Below are 17508 nucleotides of genomic sequence, written 5' to 3' on the forward strand. Positions count from 1 at the left end.
TGGAATCATGCGTCCCATGAATGCGAGTGAGACGTGCTGACACATCCGCAAGCTCTATCGGCATAGTCTGAGGGTCCTCGGGCTGTGACTTATGAATGGTGTGCTCGGTTTGTGGGTCCACGTCGTCGTCCATTTTCATGTGATATTCCACGAAGCAAAGGCTCGAAGTGAACTTCGAAGGGAACTGTTATTATGTATATGTATCCAGGTATATATAATGGCAGGAGAGCATATGTATGCGTAGCTGGTCCTGCTGGTTATTGCTTTTGTTCCCATTGATTTCTCGCACGCTGTTTCTGCTCTCCCAGATTATCCGAGTTCGATAAAGAATTCGAATATATCCTTTGTCGACGATCCATACGACATAGAGTGGAACGCTCTTCATTCAACGCCCCTGATATTGACACAAGCTCCCTCTTCTTTCGACCAAGCAACAACTCGCGTATTGCAACCACCATATCACAACACGATCAACGATGGACGACCTCCCTTACTCTCTTCAGGTATTCCTGATCATCCTGGGTGCCGCAGCAATAACAGTGATGGGCTTCGCAGTGTGGCGAATCCGTTTCAATAGCGGTGACTCTTCAGCATCGCGCTTTGATATTTCGGACGCCCAGAAGGAATACATGCGCGAAGTGCGCGAGTCTAATAATCGGGCGATCATGAATTTTCATGGCATTCGTTACCAATGATAATACTGTTGCATAGAAGATGGAGTACTCAGACATGGGGGGTCGCTGCCCTAGCCTGGGTTGATAGGCTAGGAGGACCAGAAAGAGCATATGATGCCATGTCAGACGGTACATTACCGTCCAGGTCATTCTCGACCAATGTCGGGATTCGTCTTTGCCTGCCGAACAGCACGAGACGTTAGTCGGCTCATTGTTTGGGTCCTCTTTGAAATCAATGATTTGATACTTCGGACTTTGGTATTCACCGTCTGACCGCAGATGATGGATTGGTACTCCTGGATGTGGAGACCATGTCAAGCTGGAAGGTACTTTATCGTCTTGGTCATCCTTGACCATTCATGGGTTTCATCCTCTCGCCATCCGAACAGAACGAGATGATGATCGGGTTCATCTTTCGTTTTACGTCTGAGGTCAACGACTTCTTGCCTGTAGAGCCGATTGCACTCTGGAGGAAGTTTGTCTCTGGGCCACGGGTTTGCATTAGCGACAGGGTCACCATGTAGCAAACCTGTCTCTTCAGCATCAATGGATCGCTCGGCGACGTGCGCCATGGGTTCGGCCTTCCAGGTGTTCTCCACCTTTGGACCTCTGCGCAGCAAGGATACAGCTCGGCGTCGAATGCGTGGATCTCGACATTTTATCGCAACGAAGTACAATGATGGGATAACTCGAGTTTCGAGAACAAAAGCCGCCCGGCCTTTTGATTCTTTACTCAATATGACTCGTTCGGAGTGCTGAAGGATGGAAGCGAAATATGGCACATACGCGTCAAAGGCGGTTTCATGATTGCTCAGGCACGCTGAAAGCCAGATGAAATATACCATATATGCGATGTGGAGGACTGACCTTAGCTCAACTTCATCTGGGGTGGTCATGAGGGATGTACTGCAGGCGGTGTCGTTAAAAGCATTTTGCCACCGGATCATCTGTGTTTGGTGTCGTTCTTGTTGAATTATCATCTCAGCTGGTACAGCCCATATCTTGCCGTGCATCTCTTTCGTCCTCACAACTTGCTGAATAAAGGTCTGAGCCTCGGTGATCAAAACGTATTGCTCTTCGTGAGCGTCGACAAGATTTTTGAATGATCCAGAACTCGAGTCCAGGAGTGTGTTCGGTCGAGGAACAGGAAGACCATGCGACATGGTCTCGTGCCGTAGCATAGCTCGTATTTTAGAGTCAAGTTGGGTTTCAAATCCTAATTTACCGCGCTGTTCAGGATCAGTGGGAGGTGCAAGGCCAATCATGGCGACAGCATTCCGATATAAAGCGATAGCTTCAGTGACGTGATCCTGTAGACATTCGATACATGCATAGATGATGCAAAGAAGAATGGCGATCGAAGATGGCTTTGGTCCGGGTTTGAGACTATCTCTCAGACTAGCGAGTGATTGGCCATACCAAGTCAGAGCTCTCCGATGATTTTCATTTGAGACGGGATTCTTAGGGCTAGCCGGTAGAGTCGGAGCTGCCGAATATTGAGGGTACTGGATCAAGCAAGACATAGCGATCATTGCCTGCCATAGAGAAGGCTCAGCGTGGCTAAGTTGTGGAAGTGTTCGATGCCAGAATTCTTTATCCACACTCCGGGAGAAGCCAGGAACGACTTCATAGATGAAGTACTCGAAAGCTTGAATCTCTCGTGCATCCACGGAACAAAAGGTCTGGATGGTGCTGATTTGGTTGGATATAGTGGCACTCGAAGATGGTGACCGTATGGGTGTTGTCTGATAACCATCACAGCGCCTGCCAGTACTGACACATCTTTGACACGAAGGTCTCTGCTCATCACATTTCACTCTTCGAATCCTACATGTAATGCAGCCATTGTTGGATTTACGACTTCCAAGTCGGCCCTTCTTAGGGTGGATGGGTATTGAAGGCATGGCCGTTAGTTTGAGGATATGAGGAAGCCATTCGAGGCATCAACACGTCAAGGGATGGGCCAAATTTGCCAAGAGAGGTGGACTCCTCTGTTTCAAATCCGGCCTGGGTTAGAAGTGGAAAGCTGACCCAAGTCGAAGTTATATTATAATTATGCCAACGATGGCCAAAAGATATAAGAATTCATATTCCTTATAGCAGGTGACTTTACAATCACAATCATACATGAGGATTCCAAACGATAAGAGGGATCAAGTCTTTTGGAGCTCGTCGTCGCTTTGTGTGCCGACCACCCGTTCCATTCCCATGACCCATTTCTTCCGTGCACTTGTTTTCAAATGGTTGGAACAACGCCCCTGAACGCCTTGCTCTGACACTGCTTGTTCCAATGCGCATACTCCAATACCTAGGTATGCAATGCGGAAAATACAGCAGTTTCGTGCTCAATCTCCGTAATGGGTATATAATAATCTCAATCTTTTCGAACAAAATCTCGTTTGGTTTGAAGCCTCAGCCCTCGACCAGAGTCTGTTTTGGCCCCTTGCCGAGTAATTCCAAGGACCTCTGGGCCAAAGCGATCACTTCGCCTTCGCCCTCTTCACCATCCTCATCATCAGACTCAACATGTTTTTCGGCTATGGTTTTGACCATCTGAATAATGTCCTCAGCTTTGGCCACTAAACTGACGAGTTTTGGATCATCCGACTCCAGAAGTTGCAACAACGTCCAAATTGCAATATGTTGGAAGGTTGGATCCCCACTGGCCAAGAAACGCTTCAAGTAACCGTGAATGCCACCATTTGGTTCGGACCAGTCGCGAATAAAGATTGAATAGTCGCCAACCTTGGAAGATAGATTTCCCAACGCCGCCGCACTATTGCCCTGTACTTCCACACTCTCAGAGTCTGTCAAGGGAATGAGGACCTCAAACACTCCCAGATTGAGAAGGTGGGATTTGAGTTCATCACTTAATGCCAACACAGCAATGGCAGCTGTCATCTCAGACTGCACACTAAGCGGAACTGAGAGTACCAGCTCTTTGCATTTCTGAACGGCTCCGGCCTCCAACACCAGCTGCTTGTTGCGATCAGAGCTGGCGGCCAAATTGCGGAGAGTCGAGATGGCGTGGCATTGAATCTCTTCGTTGTCTGTGGATCCAAGTAGATCGACCAAGGGCTTGAGGAAGCCTGCATCGATGATGGGAGATTCGTTCAAAGGATGGATAGAGATGTTCCGAATGCAAGCAACGGCGGAAAGAATCAGTGGCAAGTAGCTCGATTGCAGTAGTCGTAGAAGAGGATGAAGACCTCTAGCTCGAACGATTTCCAGTTGGTATTTTTCGTCCGAAGCGAGGTTACGGAGGGCGAGGGCAGCTTGACATTGAACTTTGGGTGTTCCAGAATCCATGAGCTGAACCAAGGATTGAACAAGGCGAGATTCGGTCTGAGCAAGCTTCTTTCGGTTCGACGCGTCGACCGCAATGTTACTCAGAGCTGTGGTGCAGTAGTATTGGACGTCCATGTCGGGTGAGGATAGAAGTTGAACAAGGACAGGAATTGCGCCTGCGTTGACAAGTTGCTGTCTGTTGTCGTCTGATGACTTTGTCAGAAAATCTTGGAGTTGGAAATTGGCATACCATCTTACCGGAATGTGTCATATTGAGGAGAGCCCCTGTAGCATTACGCTGTACTCGCATATCCTTTGATTTTGCAAGGCGAGTCAAGGGTCCCAATGCTCCCGATCGGGCAATCTTTGCCTTGTTATCTTCATGCGTGGCCAAATTGGTGATGCAGCCGACTGCATTGCATTGGACTTCGACATTTGGGGACATCATTTGTCGGATTAGAGGAGGGAGGCCACTTAGCTGCACAATAGCAACTTTGTTCTCGGCTGTGAAGAAGTCAGAGACTGCTGTTTAGGAGGATCATTGGTTGGCAGAAGACATACTGTTGACAGCAAGATTACCAAGAGCAGCACTTGCCGCTCGTTGTACCTCAATGTCGGGATTTTGAAGGAGGAATAAGATGGGTTCGAGCGTATCCCGGTCCACCTCTCTGACATCTGGAAGGGGTGGTTAGCATTGAGTCCAAACACTGTGCGCGTCGAAGAGAACAAGGCAAGGTAGCATACCGCGTTCAGTGATTTCAGCAAATGTCAGGCTGGCACTCCTTTGAAGATCGACATTGTCTGAGTATACCAGTGTGCTCAAGGCTCGGAGAGGTTCGCCAGAAAAGAAGTCTGTCTCGGCACGCTGTTTGAAGTTAGAACATGTGCTGTAAGAGGTGTGTGACTGGAGTTCTCAATGTTTACATTTTCCAAGTATTGCAAAAGATCGGCAACGGCTTCACGCTCACTGTCTGCGAGGGCAGGCTCATAGAGATTATCCTTCGGTCGTCCTGGACGAGTCCTCGATCAGCAACTATCAACTAGGAAGCACTGTCCAACAAATACCTTTGCAGCAGGAAGATATGACGTTGCCCATTGCGAGGAGCAAGCCCCCAAGGGGACTGAAGATTCGTGGTAGACGTGAAGGGTGTGGTGGTGGAGGGCAGGAACGCGCTAGAGTCGCAGGCTTGGACGAGAGGTAGGCCAAGAGAGAATTGGAGATGGTGAACAGCTCATCTGATGTGGGCGTAAAGGGTGGGGATGATTTTTGATGCTGAGAGGAAAGAATGCGGATGAGTCCAGGATTCGAGAATGGATTGAATTGAGGTTGATGCTGGGACTGTGAAAGGTGGTGGTGTGCGGTCCAGTCAGGATAGAACCACGACTTGGATAATGTGTTGACTGCGGCTGCGGCTGCGGCACGGGAAAAATGGGAGGAGCAACTGAAACTTGCAGAGGCAGGTGCAGTAGCTGGAATTGCTGTCTTTATGACTGGGTTGATGGAGCCGTTGCAGTCATGTCCTCTGCGGACGACGAAGACGTGGTGCAGAAAAGAGCAGCCTAGTCGATGAAGGAGTTGATGGTGATGGTGGTGAAGGTGAGGGTAGAAGGTGGAGGGTGATGACAATCAACTGCAAATACGGTGGAAGCTATGTGGAACTCGGTCATAGCAACACGAAGTTGAAGGGAGCGGGCGCCAAACAACGGAAACAGTGCAGGTATCATTGGTTACCTACCTAAGGTACCGAGGTGGGTATCTAGGCGAAAAGCCTAGGTAAGGTTCAGATGTGGCTCAGGCATGTTCCAGGCCACTCAATGCCCATAACATCAACTAGACTTCAGGTATACATGCGGCCTGTAAGAACAAACGCTCTTCAAGTTCCAGGCGGGCAAGTTAGGTGATGACCTGTACTCGTAGCTTCCCCCAGCCTAGTAGAAAGTGGAAGTCACGCTAATAGGCGGCATCCGTCGGCCCAGACCGAATGAAGTATGGCTTGGTGGCAATGCGTTATTGCTTCTCCGACCAACTTGCAGAAAGTACGGAAATCGTCTGGTCGTTCTTTTCTTGATCGACTATATTTACCTAGGTATCTACCTGGTACCGACTGAGGTTCTACGTGTGCTTCGGATTAACAGTTGATGCGGAATCGTAGGTATCAAATCAGATATTCTGACTGAAGCTGAGGTACCATTTATCAAAGTCGAAAGAGATACGCCAGACCACAATTCTTAGCATTCCTCAATTACTTTCACATGCTCACACGTCATCGATTTGATCCCCCACAAGGCCCTTCCCCTTTCGCCACCAGTGAGCGGCAGCAAATACATCGTCCCTGGTAGCCACGCGAACGGAAAAGGAAGCCAAAGTTCTTTTTAAACAATAAGGAAATCAATTGAATTAGGCTAATCATGTAAGACCCGGTTCAACTCGTGTCGAACGTCATGGATATCCTGTCCTCTCAAGCCAACTAGGCGAGATACATCTATTTTCCATCCCCGAATCCCACGTAAGTTCTGAACTAATTAAGAAGTAAATGTGTCGAAGAAGTAAAACCCAAACAAAAGCCCACCACTCCATATGCCAATGATTTGCGATGCTACCATGTATAAAGCGCTTTAAGAAATTCGTTCCGCATGCTGAATAAAAGACGATTCATCCGCTTCCCTAGTTGTTGGTCTTGATCGAAGACTTGCGGGAGTGGAAGAGAGGTCCGCGCTCAATGATGGGCTGGAAGAACCCCACAGGTTGAACGAGTTGGTCTTCTGGTAGAGGCTTGAGCTCTTCAAGGGCACGCTTGAGGAATTTCTTGACTTTGGATTGCGATGCCGTGCTGGTGTTGGACTCTTCCGAGGCACGGCGAGATGATTGGGCCGACTTCTGAGCCTTGTTGTCGGCCTCCTTGAGGTTGTAGAATCCGGCGTAAAGCATGTTGAGATGTGTGTTGATTGGTTGGTTTTTTGGGATTGTGTAGAGAAGATGGAACTAGCTTTTGAGAAGCAGGCTGTTTATTGAAAGTTGCTTTGGCTTGTATTTGTCTCTTGAGTGATGATGGGGAATAAAATGCGGCTCTGAATGCATCCTGATACCTCCCTTATATACTCCTTACCTGGCATGAAAATTTTCTCAGAGTTATATTTGACCCATGGTACAATTCAGGATCCTCATGTCGACAAAGTCGCAAAATCACGCCCTGTTGCATTGGCATCTGGTTGTCATGATGGCCACCGCAATTCAATCTGAGTAATTTGGATCAGTTTACGACCAATCACACCAATTGTTGAGGACACAGCTTGTATCCAGGGCGTGTGCGGTTGTCGTTAACAGATGGTGTTTGTCAAGGGCGCGTCTGAACCTTCTCTTAGCGGTTGTCGTGTGTCATAGCCAACCACGTTGCAAAATTTTCCCTAGTCTTCGGCCTCCACCTCGCTGAAAATTCTGCTTAACTAATACCGCCAACGGCAAAGTTCAGTGGGCCAGTAAGAGGGCGTGGAGAAGATGAGAGAAATGGTGTGAGACCTTGGCTTCAGAGTGAGATTGTTCCATGTCCACATGGATTGCAAGTTAACCGTCGTCAACCGCGTGGTTTTACCTAAGCAAATCCTCCTCCCATGAGGCATTTCTCAAAATAGCATTGTGTAATGCCAAGCACTGGTGTTCGCACTACGTCATCTAGCACGTGACCTTGAATAACCCTGTTGATTCAGATTGAGGCGATGAGGTACTTTTGTCTCGCGGCTCTTAATCCATAGCATTCTATACCTAAAAAAAGATAAAACGCTCAGACAAAAATTACTAGAACAGCCTACCTCGATAAATATAGAGTTCAGCTGATCCGACGCGAATGCTGTGAGACTCTCAAACTATCTTACACTTTTCTTTCTCATTTGAAAGCGACCTCGTATCCTGTGGAAAGCTTGGGTCTCGCCATTCAGGAGTCTTGGAAAATCGCAGATTAACCCTCATGTCAAAGTCTTGTTATCGCGATGCAGTTGACAGTTGGTGTCTGGTTCAGGAGCTCGAACTGGAGACTCGCCCATTGACGAGGTAGACTGACGTTCGGAGAAGCGGTTCGAAGTTGGTACCTCTCAGCAAGGCCAAACAACATGACCCTTGACTGCACTGGAGGTCCTTACCATGGCATCTGAAGAGAAATGGTAGGGTCGTAACCCCCAAAAAGATAATAGAAATACAGTCACCATAAAATACCCACCATCCAACCAATCAAGTAACTCAGTCGCCATGCAATTGATGTCGAGTAATACAGCGCAGTGCAACAATGCGACTGGAGAAGATCAGTATCGTCGCTTTCTCGGGTCGTCGTGCCCATCGTTCTCGTGATATCGTTTGCGGGAACCATGGTCATCGTTTCTTCGATCGCCGCCATATCGATCTCTGTCCCGATCACGTTCACGGTCTCGATCTCGGTCTCGGTCCCGGTCTCTATCGCGATCGCGGTTCTCATATCCACGATCCCGTCCGCCAATGGGGTCTCGGTTGCTTCCTGTACCTCCACGGTTATCCCTACCTGACCCGAACCCGCCATTCCTGCGATCTTCGTAGCCTCCGCCGAAACCGCCTCTACCACCAGGTCCACTAGGCGCATTGGGAGGAGGTGGTCCACTTTGATAACCTCCTTGTCGACCGCCAAACCCTCCGCCACCTTGATAACCAATACCACCACGTCCGCCAAACCCACCTCGATCCCCGCCGAAGCCGCCTCTGTCACCCCCGAATCCACCTCGGTCGCCTCGAAAGCCCCCGCGGAAGCCACCCCGACCGCCAAAACCACCTCGAAAATTGCCTTGAAATCCTGGAGCACCGAATATAGGTTTTGCAGGAGCTTGCTTGGTATATCCTCGGCCTCCTAAGCCCCCACCAAATCGTCGTGGTCTCCAGCCAGGTACCATGCGGCCACGTTCGACATCAACCACGACTCTTCTGTCCTTGATACGTAGACCTTCTGTTTCTTTGTAGGCAGCTGTATGAGACAAGAAATCTTGCTGTTAGTTTCCACGTCTTACCATATGATAGATGAGAAGGGAAGGGGAGCTTCCAGGATAGGGGTTTGTGATGGAAATTACCTCGCATGTCTTTTTCGCGTTCATAGACAACAAAAGCATAGCCTCTATGTGTCTTTTTACCCTTTTGAGGTTGGGTTTCATCTTTGACGATTCTGATCCTTTCAATAGGACCAAATCTGCCGAACTCGCGTTCGAGATCCGACTCTTTGGTCTCATAGCTGAGGCGACCCACGAACAATGTCTTGACGGCGTCTCCTTTTATCTTCGGATCTGCTGTGGGGCTGTAGTCGGGGAAATCTTCTTTTTGAATGTCTAGCTGGTGTTGTTTCTTCTCCAGTCTGAGCCTGTCGCGCTTTTGCAGCCATGACTCGGTTGGGACATATTCATCGGTCTCCTTGTATTCCTGTAGCTGTGGGAGGAAAGCCGCGAGACCGGAGAGCTGAGAAGTTGCGACACCCTTCTCTTCAGGAGCAGAGTCTTGTGGAGGGATGTAGCGCAAGGGAGGCCGTGGTTGGAAAAGGGCAAGAAGTTGGGGAGGTAATTTGTCCGTCATCCTTGCTACACTACAGCAGCGCAAAGGGCGAGATCAATAGCGCGATGAAGGCAAGCGACGCGTATAAAAGTGCAGTCAACTCTTCAGACAATCATGGTTGCGAGATGATTGGAAGACCTCGATGATGATGCAGTGAAACAATCTCTCATGAAAGGTTCAAGGCGGCGGCGATGCTCGAATCAAAGGCCGAAGAAGCGCAGGCTTGGCATGTAGACGAGAAGCGGTCTAGCGCCATCGGAACATCCCTTTCTCCTGTTCCGAGATTGATGTCCAGAGCCACAGTCGCTTAAACCGTGGTCGTATTCGTATCCTCAAACATCAGGGACTATTGATCTGTTCTCCATGAAGAAGCTCGAGACGTCATAGCAGCAGGTTGTCTGCCTTGCGTTCAGGCTGACATGATAAAGGACCATCTGCAGCTGCCGTGTGCCGCTGAAAACTTCAATATCTCTGTCCGACGTATTCCCTGTCGAATCATAGGCGACTCGTGTTCGCAGAATCGTCCAGATTAGGATTGAACTCTACATAGTGTAAGAGCAAGCGATCACAGTTTTGATCCACTGTGCTGTGTGCATAGTGCGAAGAACACATCTTGGTCAACTTTGTCCTGAGCCACACCAGTCTTGGAGTGCAGTTAGATCCCTTCAGTTTTGTTGGGTATCAGAGGACCAAACATCGTCCTTTCTTATGTATATAAGTACGTGCCCATACGAGTTGAGTCGCTCGTATGCTTCGTCACACCATTGACACAAATCATGATATTTGCTTACCATGAATATCCTTCATTTCAGAAAAGCGATTTATGCCATGCTGATCTTCCGGCTGGGTCTTGCTATTGCCGAATCATACTGCAAGCCAATCCCTGGTTCACCTGATTGGCCAGCTCAGTCTGAATGGCAAGCATTGAATGAATCAATCTCAGGCCGTCTGATCGCACCAGTACCCCCAGGAGCAGTCTGCCAACCACTGAGTCCTCTCTACAACAACGATAGCTGTCAGGTTTTGTACACTCAATGGACCAACTCCACTTTCCATGCGCAAGACCCATTCACTTCTGACTACAACGACGACACATGTCTGCCCAGTGCTCTAGCACCATGCTCTGCTGCAGGATATCCTGCCTACGTGGTGAATGCCACCAATGCAAAACATGTCCAAGAAGGAGTGAGATTTGCCCACAGGACTGGAGTTAGGCTCATCGTGAAAGGAACTGGTCATGACTGGCCCGGAAGGTTTGATCCATCTACAGAGCTTATAGCGACGTACTCTTCTACTGACGAAGTTACTAGATCTGCCGGTAGAGACGCCATCTCAATTTATACGCACAACATTCGTGGGGTTGAGGTTAATCACGAGGACGAGCGTGCAATAAACTCAGGGGGCGCGGCTTCAGTCAAAATTGCTGCAGGTACACAAATGGCTGAGCTTTATGCGGTGGCTGCTGAAAACAATATCACTGTCGTTGGAGGAGCTGATATGAACGTGGGGATTGGAGGTTGGATCACTGGCGCTGGACATAGCCCTGTCAGCAGCAAATATGGCCTTGGCGCGGATCAGGTCATTGAAATGGAGGTCGTTACGGCTAATGGAACTTTACTGACGATTAATGAAACTTCATATCCTGGATTATATTGGGCCATGAGAGGTGTAAGTTTGTTCCAAATCGAAAATGTTACATCCCAAAACGACTGACATATCACCGTCAGGGAGGTGGATCTACTTTCGGGGTTCTTATCTCTGTCACAGTCCGAGCGTTTCCTAGGCTTTCTGGAGCATTTTACCAGTTCAACTACAATACGACGGCAAACAGCGAGACCTTCTGGGATCTTGCTACCGTGTTCCACCTCCAGCTGCCAAATATATCAGACAGCGGCGCAATGGGCTACTACTTCCTCACCGCCGATACAGGTGACCAGGAGCCTGATCCAGCCATCCGAGGAAAGCTCTTCGGTGTTTGGATACTGCCTGAGAAAACCGCCGTAGAAGCCAATACGACAATGGCCCAGTTTGAAGAGGAAGTTCGACAAGTGGCTTCCAGTTGGGCAGATCCGGTCCACATCGACAGCAGCGTGATCGAGTTCCCAGACTTTAGCACTTTTTGGCAACTCAACCCACCAGGGACGGTTGGAGGGCCCGGTCGTCTGGGTTCACGACTGCTGGGCCGAGACGCCCTTTCAGTTGAGCCAGAGCGCCTGAAGCAAGCACTAAAGAACAGTACCATAATACCACAATTCTCCATCCTTGGCCATGTAGTTGCTGGTAAAGGTGTCCAAAATGCAGATATCATTGGAGGGAACAACTCGGTTCTTCCTGCATGGAGGGACGCCATTACTCACGTGGGTATGTAGCAGACTTCCTTCACTTTTATCAAGCATTTTCTCACTGACTTATCCCAGTTCTCCCGAGATCTTGGCCATTCCTGAATGAAACAGTAAAGGAAGAATTCACGACCTTGCTCCGAGAAGTCGAGGTCGAGGCTCTCCGTCAGATCTCTCCGGGTTCCGGGGCGTATATCAATGAAGCCGATCCAACTGAGCCCGACTGGCGGGAAGCCTTCTGGGGAGATAACTATCCCAGATTACTTGAATTGAAAGACTACTGGGATCCGACAGGAGTGTTCTGGTGTGTTCCTTGTGTTGGACATGGTTATTGGAATGTGACGAGCGACTTTGGCATTGAAGGTGCCATTGGACAGACTCCTGGACGGATCTGTCGCACCTCCTGAGTGCAGAAACATCCACAATATCACCCAGCTGCCGATATATGCTTGATGATCTAGCCCGTAGGTAACCTTAACGTCTTTAACTCAATGTACTTCCGTACCACTAACATGGTGCTTAGACTACTCTCTGAATAGCTGCATTGCAAGAAAAGCTGCTGGCTGTCGCGAAACAGGAGCTGAACGGCGTTCGGGATCACTAATCTTCCAAAGATATCATCATTGTCTTCAATGCCGCAGCACTCATGGTATATCTTCAAATAAGCCATGACAATTCCATGACTCCACCATCTATGGCCCGCTATCGAAGAAGAGCGGTTTTCGATCAGTACTCTTTTGTTGACCACATCACCAACTCGACGTGATTTCGTGAACACATCGTATATTTCAATTGTTTGTGGGCCAAAGCTCTCTAGGGTGTACTCGGCGGCGATTACTCAACAGGCCGGGCTTTACAGACTCCTTGGACTCCTAGAAACATACTAATCGCGATTCACAACTGCCTTAGCTCACACGTTGTGGGTCTCGTCCTCGAGCTAAGGCCAATTTACGAGCAATATGCCTCTTCGAGATCGTATGCTTCGCATGGAGACGACACATGGACCCCGGTCTTGATCTGATGTAGATGCCAACAGCTTGCACTCTTCTCAGGATCCTTGACGCAATGTCGGACTCGGGTCAACTCAATCTTCACTCCCAATCCGACATCATTATGGATCCAAGTTGCGTATTGCATTCCTCTTTGGGGAGGAGGGATGATTGCTATATCTTCCGGAATAGCGAATGTTTTATTATCAGTAGCCAGGTTTGCCTCGAAAAAAGAACCATCGGGTGGTCAACAATTACCCAGTGAAGAAATGGTCGAACTGCCCACCGAGCAAGATCGAAACAACCGAATAGTGCAAAATGAAATATCGAGATTCCCAGCTGAGCATGATCATGATACACTCACAAAGGAAGAGATGGCGAAAAACATACTTGGCGAGTCCTCCGAACACGAGCTGGAGCATTACTACCCAACTGGACTTGCCAAAGCAATGATCATAGGGCCCGTGACAATGACTTACTTTCTCTTCTTCCTAGACCTCGCCATCGTTTCAACAGCGACTCCGGCAATCACCTCACATTTTGACTCCCTAGTCGACATAGGCTGGTATGGTGGCGCCTACCAGCTCGGAAGCTCAGCGCTCCAACCTTTGACGGGCAAGCTATTCTCCTACTTCTCAACCAAGGTATGACTCAAACCCCAGCCCAACTTCCAAGCACTCTCGTCTCTCAAATAGCACGAAGACAGTCTCCAAGAACTAAATACACTCGCTCTAGTGGATGTTCATTTTCTTCCTTGTCGTCTTTATGTTCGGATCGGCGCTATGTGGAGCAGCCCAATCGTCGTCAATGCTGATTATTGGGAGAGCTGTTGCCGGTGCAGGTTCTGCTGGTCTAAGGCTGGGTGGTGTGACGATACTCGCTGCTATACTGCCACCGATTGCGCAGGCGAGATTCATGGGTCTTAACTTGGGCCTTGGTCAGCTTGGTCTTGCTCTGGGACCTATTCTTGGAGGTATATTCACACAATATCTCTCGTGGCGCTGGTGTAAGTCTCCTCTCCCCGTGCGCTTCTCAGTCCACCCTCTGACTTGGAATGCACGTATCCAGGCTTCTACATCAACCTTCCAATCGGAGCAGTGGTAGGTGGCTTACTCCTATACTGCAAAATCCCTGAGCCGAAGCCTAAACCCCCGGTCCGCGAAGTTCTCCGCACGGCCGTCAAGTCTCTCGACCTAGCTGGATTCTTCCTGGTTAGCCCATCAGCAGTAATGCTCCTGCTGGGGCTGCAGTACGGTGGAAATCAATTTGCATGGAACAGTTCAACGGTGATCGGGCTGCTTGTTGGCGCAGCAGTGGCCTTCATCATCTTTCTGTTATGGGAGCGTCGAAAGGGAGACGAGGCTATGATTCCGTTCGCCATGCTAAGACACCGCATCATCTGGTCTGCTACTGGCACCATGTTTTTCCTCCTGGCAACAATCCTAGTGGGTGACTTCTACCTCGCCATCTACTTTCAGACTGTCCATAATGACTCGCCGGTCATGAGTGGTGTGCATATGCTGCCAGCGACAATAAGCATGGTCATGTTTACGATGACAGCCGGCGTGCTCGGTATGTTCATTGATCTCTCGTGTTCTCAATCTTTCGAAATCGGCATTACTGACAGCCCATGACTGACGCAGTCGGAGTTGTTGGTTACTACCTGCCATGGGTTCTGGCAGGGAGTTCTCTGACAGCTATTGGATACGGGCTTCTTTCATTAGTGGCACCAGCAACCCCTGCGGCGAAGTGGATCGGATATCAAGTGATCTGGGGAGTTGGTAGTGGATTGATGGTTGCTGGGGTGAGTCAGCCATGCGATAATGATTCTGTCTTCCTCCTGTTTTTATCTGATACCGATTTGCTCCGCAGCCATACATCGCAGTGCAGAATCTTGTCCCAGCCGCTCAGATTCCAATCGCAATGGGCATAATCACCTTCGCACAAAACATGGGCAGCGCAATTTTCCTCGTCGTTGCCAACGCAGTCTTCAGCAACAGTCTACGGAAAGAACTCCAAGAGCGCATCGCGGTTATCAAACTTACCCCAGAAGTCATAATCGACGCCGGGGCTCATAATATACGCGAACTCGTCTCAGGCACTGAATTATCAGCAGTACTGCAGGCTTATAGTGATAGTGTCGACAAAGTTATGTATCTTGGTGTTGCTGTCAGTATAGTGACATTCGCGTTTGCTTGGGGGCTTGGGTGGAACGATATTCGCGTGCAGAAGAAGTTGCTAGCTTTGCAGGAGGGTGAGGTGCGAATAAGAGAGAGCGACCCATCGAAATGAGCGAGTTTCTGGATTGCAACATTCAATTCCATTTTCGTTTCTGGGGCGAGGTCATTGGCACTCAAGGTGGTCGTTTGGAACCCACTCCCATGATCCTCAAGCAGAAGCTACCTTCTCTCGTACGGTGCCTGATAAATGATGCGTGATGGTATAAGACAGATCAGGGAGGGGCTCAGCGAAGGACCGTTCTTTAAGAGCATGCTGTACGATAATGGCTCAGGATGGCCATCATTTAATCTATGCAATGATACTAAATAGTTCATCAAGAGAATCCCTGTTTTCCAGATCTCGAACAAGCAACAGTAAGTTCTGTACACTCTCCTGACCCATCACGGTTCCCACTAGTGTCCGGAATTTATTCTCCACATCGCCAGGATGTGGTGGATTCTCTATGGTGCCTCTTCTGTGAAGCTCTGTTCTCTTGAATGATCTTTCGTCCTTTGTTGTGAGAGTGACTGAAGCCGCATGGCGAAACTTGCGACCCATTGCCTCAATCTCGGGATCGATATGGGCTTGCATTCGAGCCACAAGGTCAAGCACTCTGGGGTCGGCTAATCGACCTTCTGAAAACTCATTGATACCAGCATCGCCATCAATGGCAATCACAGCCAAAGAGTAGAACAAATTCATCTGGGCCGCGGTCACACCTTGTGGCTTGTACTTCCAAGCACAATGGTGCAATGTGACTGTTGTACAGCCAATCTCGATACTTTCGATGTCGTCAGCGTGGAGATGATTATCCCGCATGATAGCAAGCAAGCCATCAAGTGCAGTGTGTATACTAGCAACGGTTGCATATGGTTTGTAGCCAACGTTGAGAGTCTCCCATCTGGTTCCAAGGTCTGCAATTAGAGGTTCTGGGTTTGGAGTGCTGCTGAATGTTTGAAGAAAGCCGCCAAATGAAGCCTCCAATACGTTGTGAATCCCCGTGAAGCCTTTACGAGCAAGTATGGCTCCATATACTCCGTTTTGCGCAGCTGTACCTGCGTGCATACGCTTGACCATTGCTCCTTCCTGGGCTGCCATCAACCCTGCTGCACTTGTGCCTGCGATGCCCAAAGCGTGCTGGGTCTTTTCCGCGTCGAGACCAAGAATCTTGGACGCTGCTGCAGCGGCAGTCAATACCCCTATACTTCCTTGAGGGTGATGCCCGCGATAGAATAACCCGGGTCCCATTGACATGCCGACTCTACACCCAGCCTCATATGCAGCAACTGTAGAGGTGATGAAGTCGCGCCCGCTGCGGCCACCTTCCGACTCTGCGAGTGCTAATATTACTGGCACGATGATCGAACCAGGATGATGTCCACTGTCGCGATGGATCTCGTCAAATTCGAAGCCGTGCCCAGCAGTAGCGTTGGTCAGGGCCGCTAGTGCAGCAGAGGTCTTAAGTTTACGGCCCAAGATCGTGGAACAAGGTTGAGCACCTGCTTCCATTGCCATTTCCCCTACCATCTTAGCCCATGGTGTCTGATTACCGAAGATAACGACACCCAGATTGTCTAAGATGAGCTCCTTGACATAACTGACAACCTCTGCGGGGATCTGGTCGTACGACAGAGATGATATGAACCCGGCGAGCTCGCGTGTTGCTCCGGGCAGGAGATCAGGTGTATCGAGTTCGAGTGGAGGCCCAGTCATTCTGTCGGCAATCATGTATGAGCTGAAGGTCTTGACGATTTAATCTCAAACTGGTCAAAAGCAAAGACATAACCATCGAGTCTTCTGATCAGATGCCGCCTTCCCCCAGCTCGTCGTCGCCAAGAGAATCTCATCTTTATAGCCTCTGAACGCCCACTGCTTCGATAGGCGCACCTGAACTTCGGCGCCTCATGCGGCCCGGTAGAGGCATTCATCCTCTTGAAGTGTGATACAAGTCGATCTCAAGCTGAAGACGGGCAGAATAATTAGTAGAGTCAGTTCGTATCCCTAAATTGGGATGTTACTCCCGCCCCGTCCTCGAATCTCCCCATTTTCCCCGCTCGCTTGAGTCCACGGATCCCTAAATCGGAATGCGTCAAGGTAGAGCCTCCATCTTCCGATAGGCACGTCCACTCATCTTCCACCCGCTTAAACTGAAAATCCCGAAACCGGAATGGGTCCCTCGATGCATGTCATCTTCCCAGATGCGCATACGTCCATCTTCCTGCGTACACATACGCTCATCTTCCCCAGATTTCCAACAAATAGCCAATCAAGTCGACGGTCAAGTCCGTGGCGGAAGCGTGCTGGCTCACAGCCGGTAGCCTGGAGAGGCAAGTCGGTGCTGGCTCAAATCGGCCGATGGACCTGTCGGAGGTCTACCTGATCGCGGAGTCCCTAACTCTATTCAACAATCAACAAGTCCGTGGTCGGACAATAGCACGGCTGGG

The 17508-nt window shown here is 49.5% G+C and overlaps 7 protein-coding genes across 7 annotated transcripts; 2 read left to right on the plus strand and 5 right to left on the minus strand.

Moving 5' to 3' along the window:
- Window positions 1–988: 988 nt before the first annotated feature.
- Window positions 989–2578, minus strand: LTR84_007080 (uncharacterized protein; the record flags this gene model as incomplete). Its single annotated transcript, XM_064850635.1, has 1 exon — window positions 989–2578. The coding sequence occupies one exon, from the start codon at window positions 2576–2578 to the stop codon at window positions 989–991; it is 1590 nt and encodes a 529-aa protein (XP_064702704.1).
- A 508-nt stretch (window positions 2579–3086) lies between these two features.
- On the minus strand, window positions 3087–5058 carry VAC8 (Vacuolar protein 8; the record flags this gene model as incomplete). Its single annotated transcript, XM_064850636.1, has 6 exons — window positions 3087–4168; window positions 4221–4466; window positions 4524–4637; window positions 4707–4827; window positions 4887–4972; window positions 5028–5058. 6 exons carry the CDS (start codon window positions 5056–5058, stop codon window positions 3087–3089), a joined length of 1680 nt encoding a protein of 559 aa, XP_064702705.1.
- Window positions 5059–6627: 1569 nt separating this feature from the next.
- LTR84_007082 (uncharacterized protein) lies at window positions 6628–6891 on the minus strand (the record flags this gene model as incomplete). The annotated part of the gene is made up of 1 exon (XM_064850637.1): window positions 6628–6891. One exon carries the CDS (start codon window positions 6889–6891, stop codon window positions 6628–6630), a length of 264 nt encoding a protein of 87 aa, XP_064702706.1.
- A 1364-nt stretch (window positions 6892–8255) lies between these two features.
- On the minus strand, window positions 8256–9537 carry LTR84_007083 (uncharacterized protein; the record flags this gene model as incomplete). The annotated part of the gene is made up of 2 exons (XM_064850638.1): window positions 8256–8941; window positions 9045–9537. The coding sequence occupies 2 exons, from the start codon at window positions 9535–9537 to the stop codon at window positions 8256–8258; spliced, it is 1179 nt and encodes a 392-aa protein (XP_064702707.1).
- A 771-nt stretch (window positions 9538–10308) lies between these two features.
- LTR84_007084 (uncharacterized protein) lies at window positions 10309–12262 on the plus strand (the record flags this gene model as incomplete). Its single annotated transcript, XM_064850639.1, has 3 exons — window positions 10309–11184; window positions 11244–11877; window positions 11934–12262. The coding sequence occupies 3 exons, from the start codon at window positions 10309–10311 to the stop codon at window positions 12260–12262; spliced, it is 1839 nt and encodes a 612-aa protein (XP_064702708.1).
- An 851-nt stretch (window positions 12263–13113) lies between these two features.
- Window positions 13114–15136, plus strand: LTR84_007085 (uncharacterized protein; the record flags this gene model as incomplete). The annotated part of the gene is made up of 5 exons (XM_064850640.1): window positions 13114–13488; window positions 13580–13850; window positions 13913–14416; window positions 14488–14648; window positions 14717–15136. The coding sequence occupies 5 exons, from the start codon at window positions 13114–13116 to the stop codon at window positions 15134–15136; spliced, it is 1731 nt and encodes a 576-aa protein (XP_064702709.1).
- Window positions 15137–15373: 237 nt separating this feature from the next.
- On the minus strand, window positions 15374–16792 carry LTR84_007086 (uncharacterized protein; the record flags this gene model as incomplete). The annotated part of the gene is made up of 1 exon (XM_064850641.1): window positions 15374–16792. The coding sequence occupies one exon, from the start codon at window positions 16790–16792 to the stop codon at window positions 15374–15376; it is 1419 nt and encodes a 472-aa protein (XP_064702710.1).
- Between the last annotated feature and the right edge of the window lie 716 nt (window positions 16793–17508).

This window comes from Exophiala bonariae, assembly GCF_035927105.1.
Source record: "Exophiala bonariae strain CCFEE 5792 chromosome Unknown scaffold_27, whole genome shotgun sequence".
Lineage (NCBI taxonomy): Eukaryota > Fungi > Ascomycota > Eurotiomycetes > Chaetothyriales > Herpotrichiellaceae > Exophiala > Exophiala bonariae.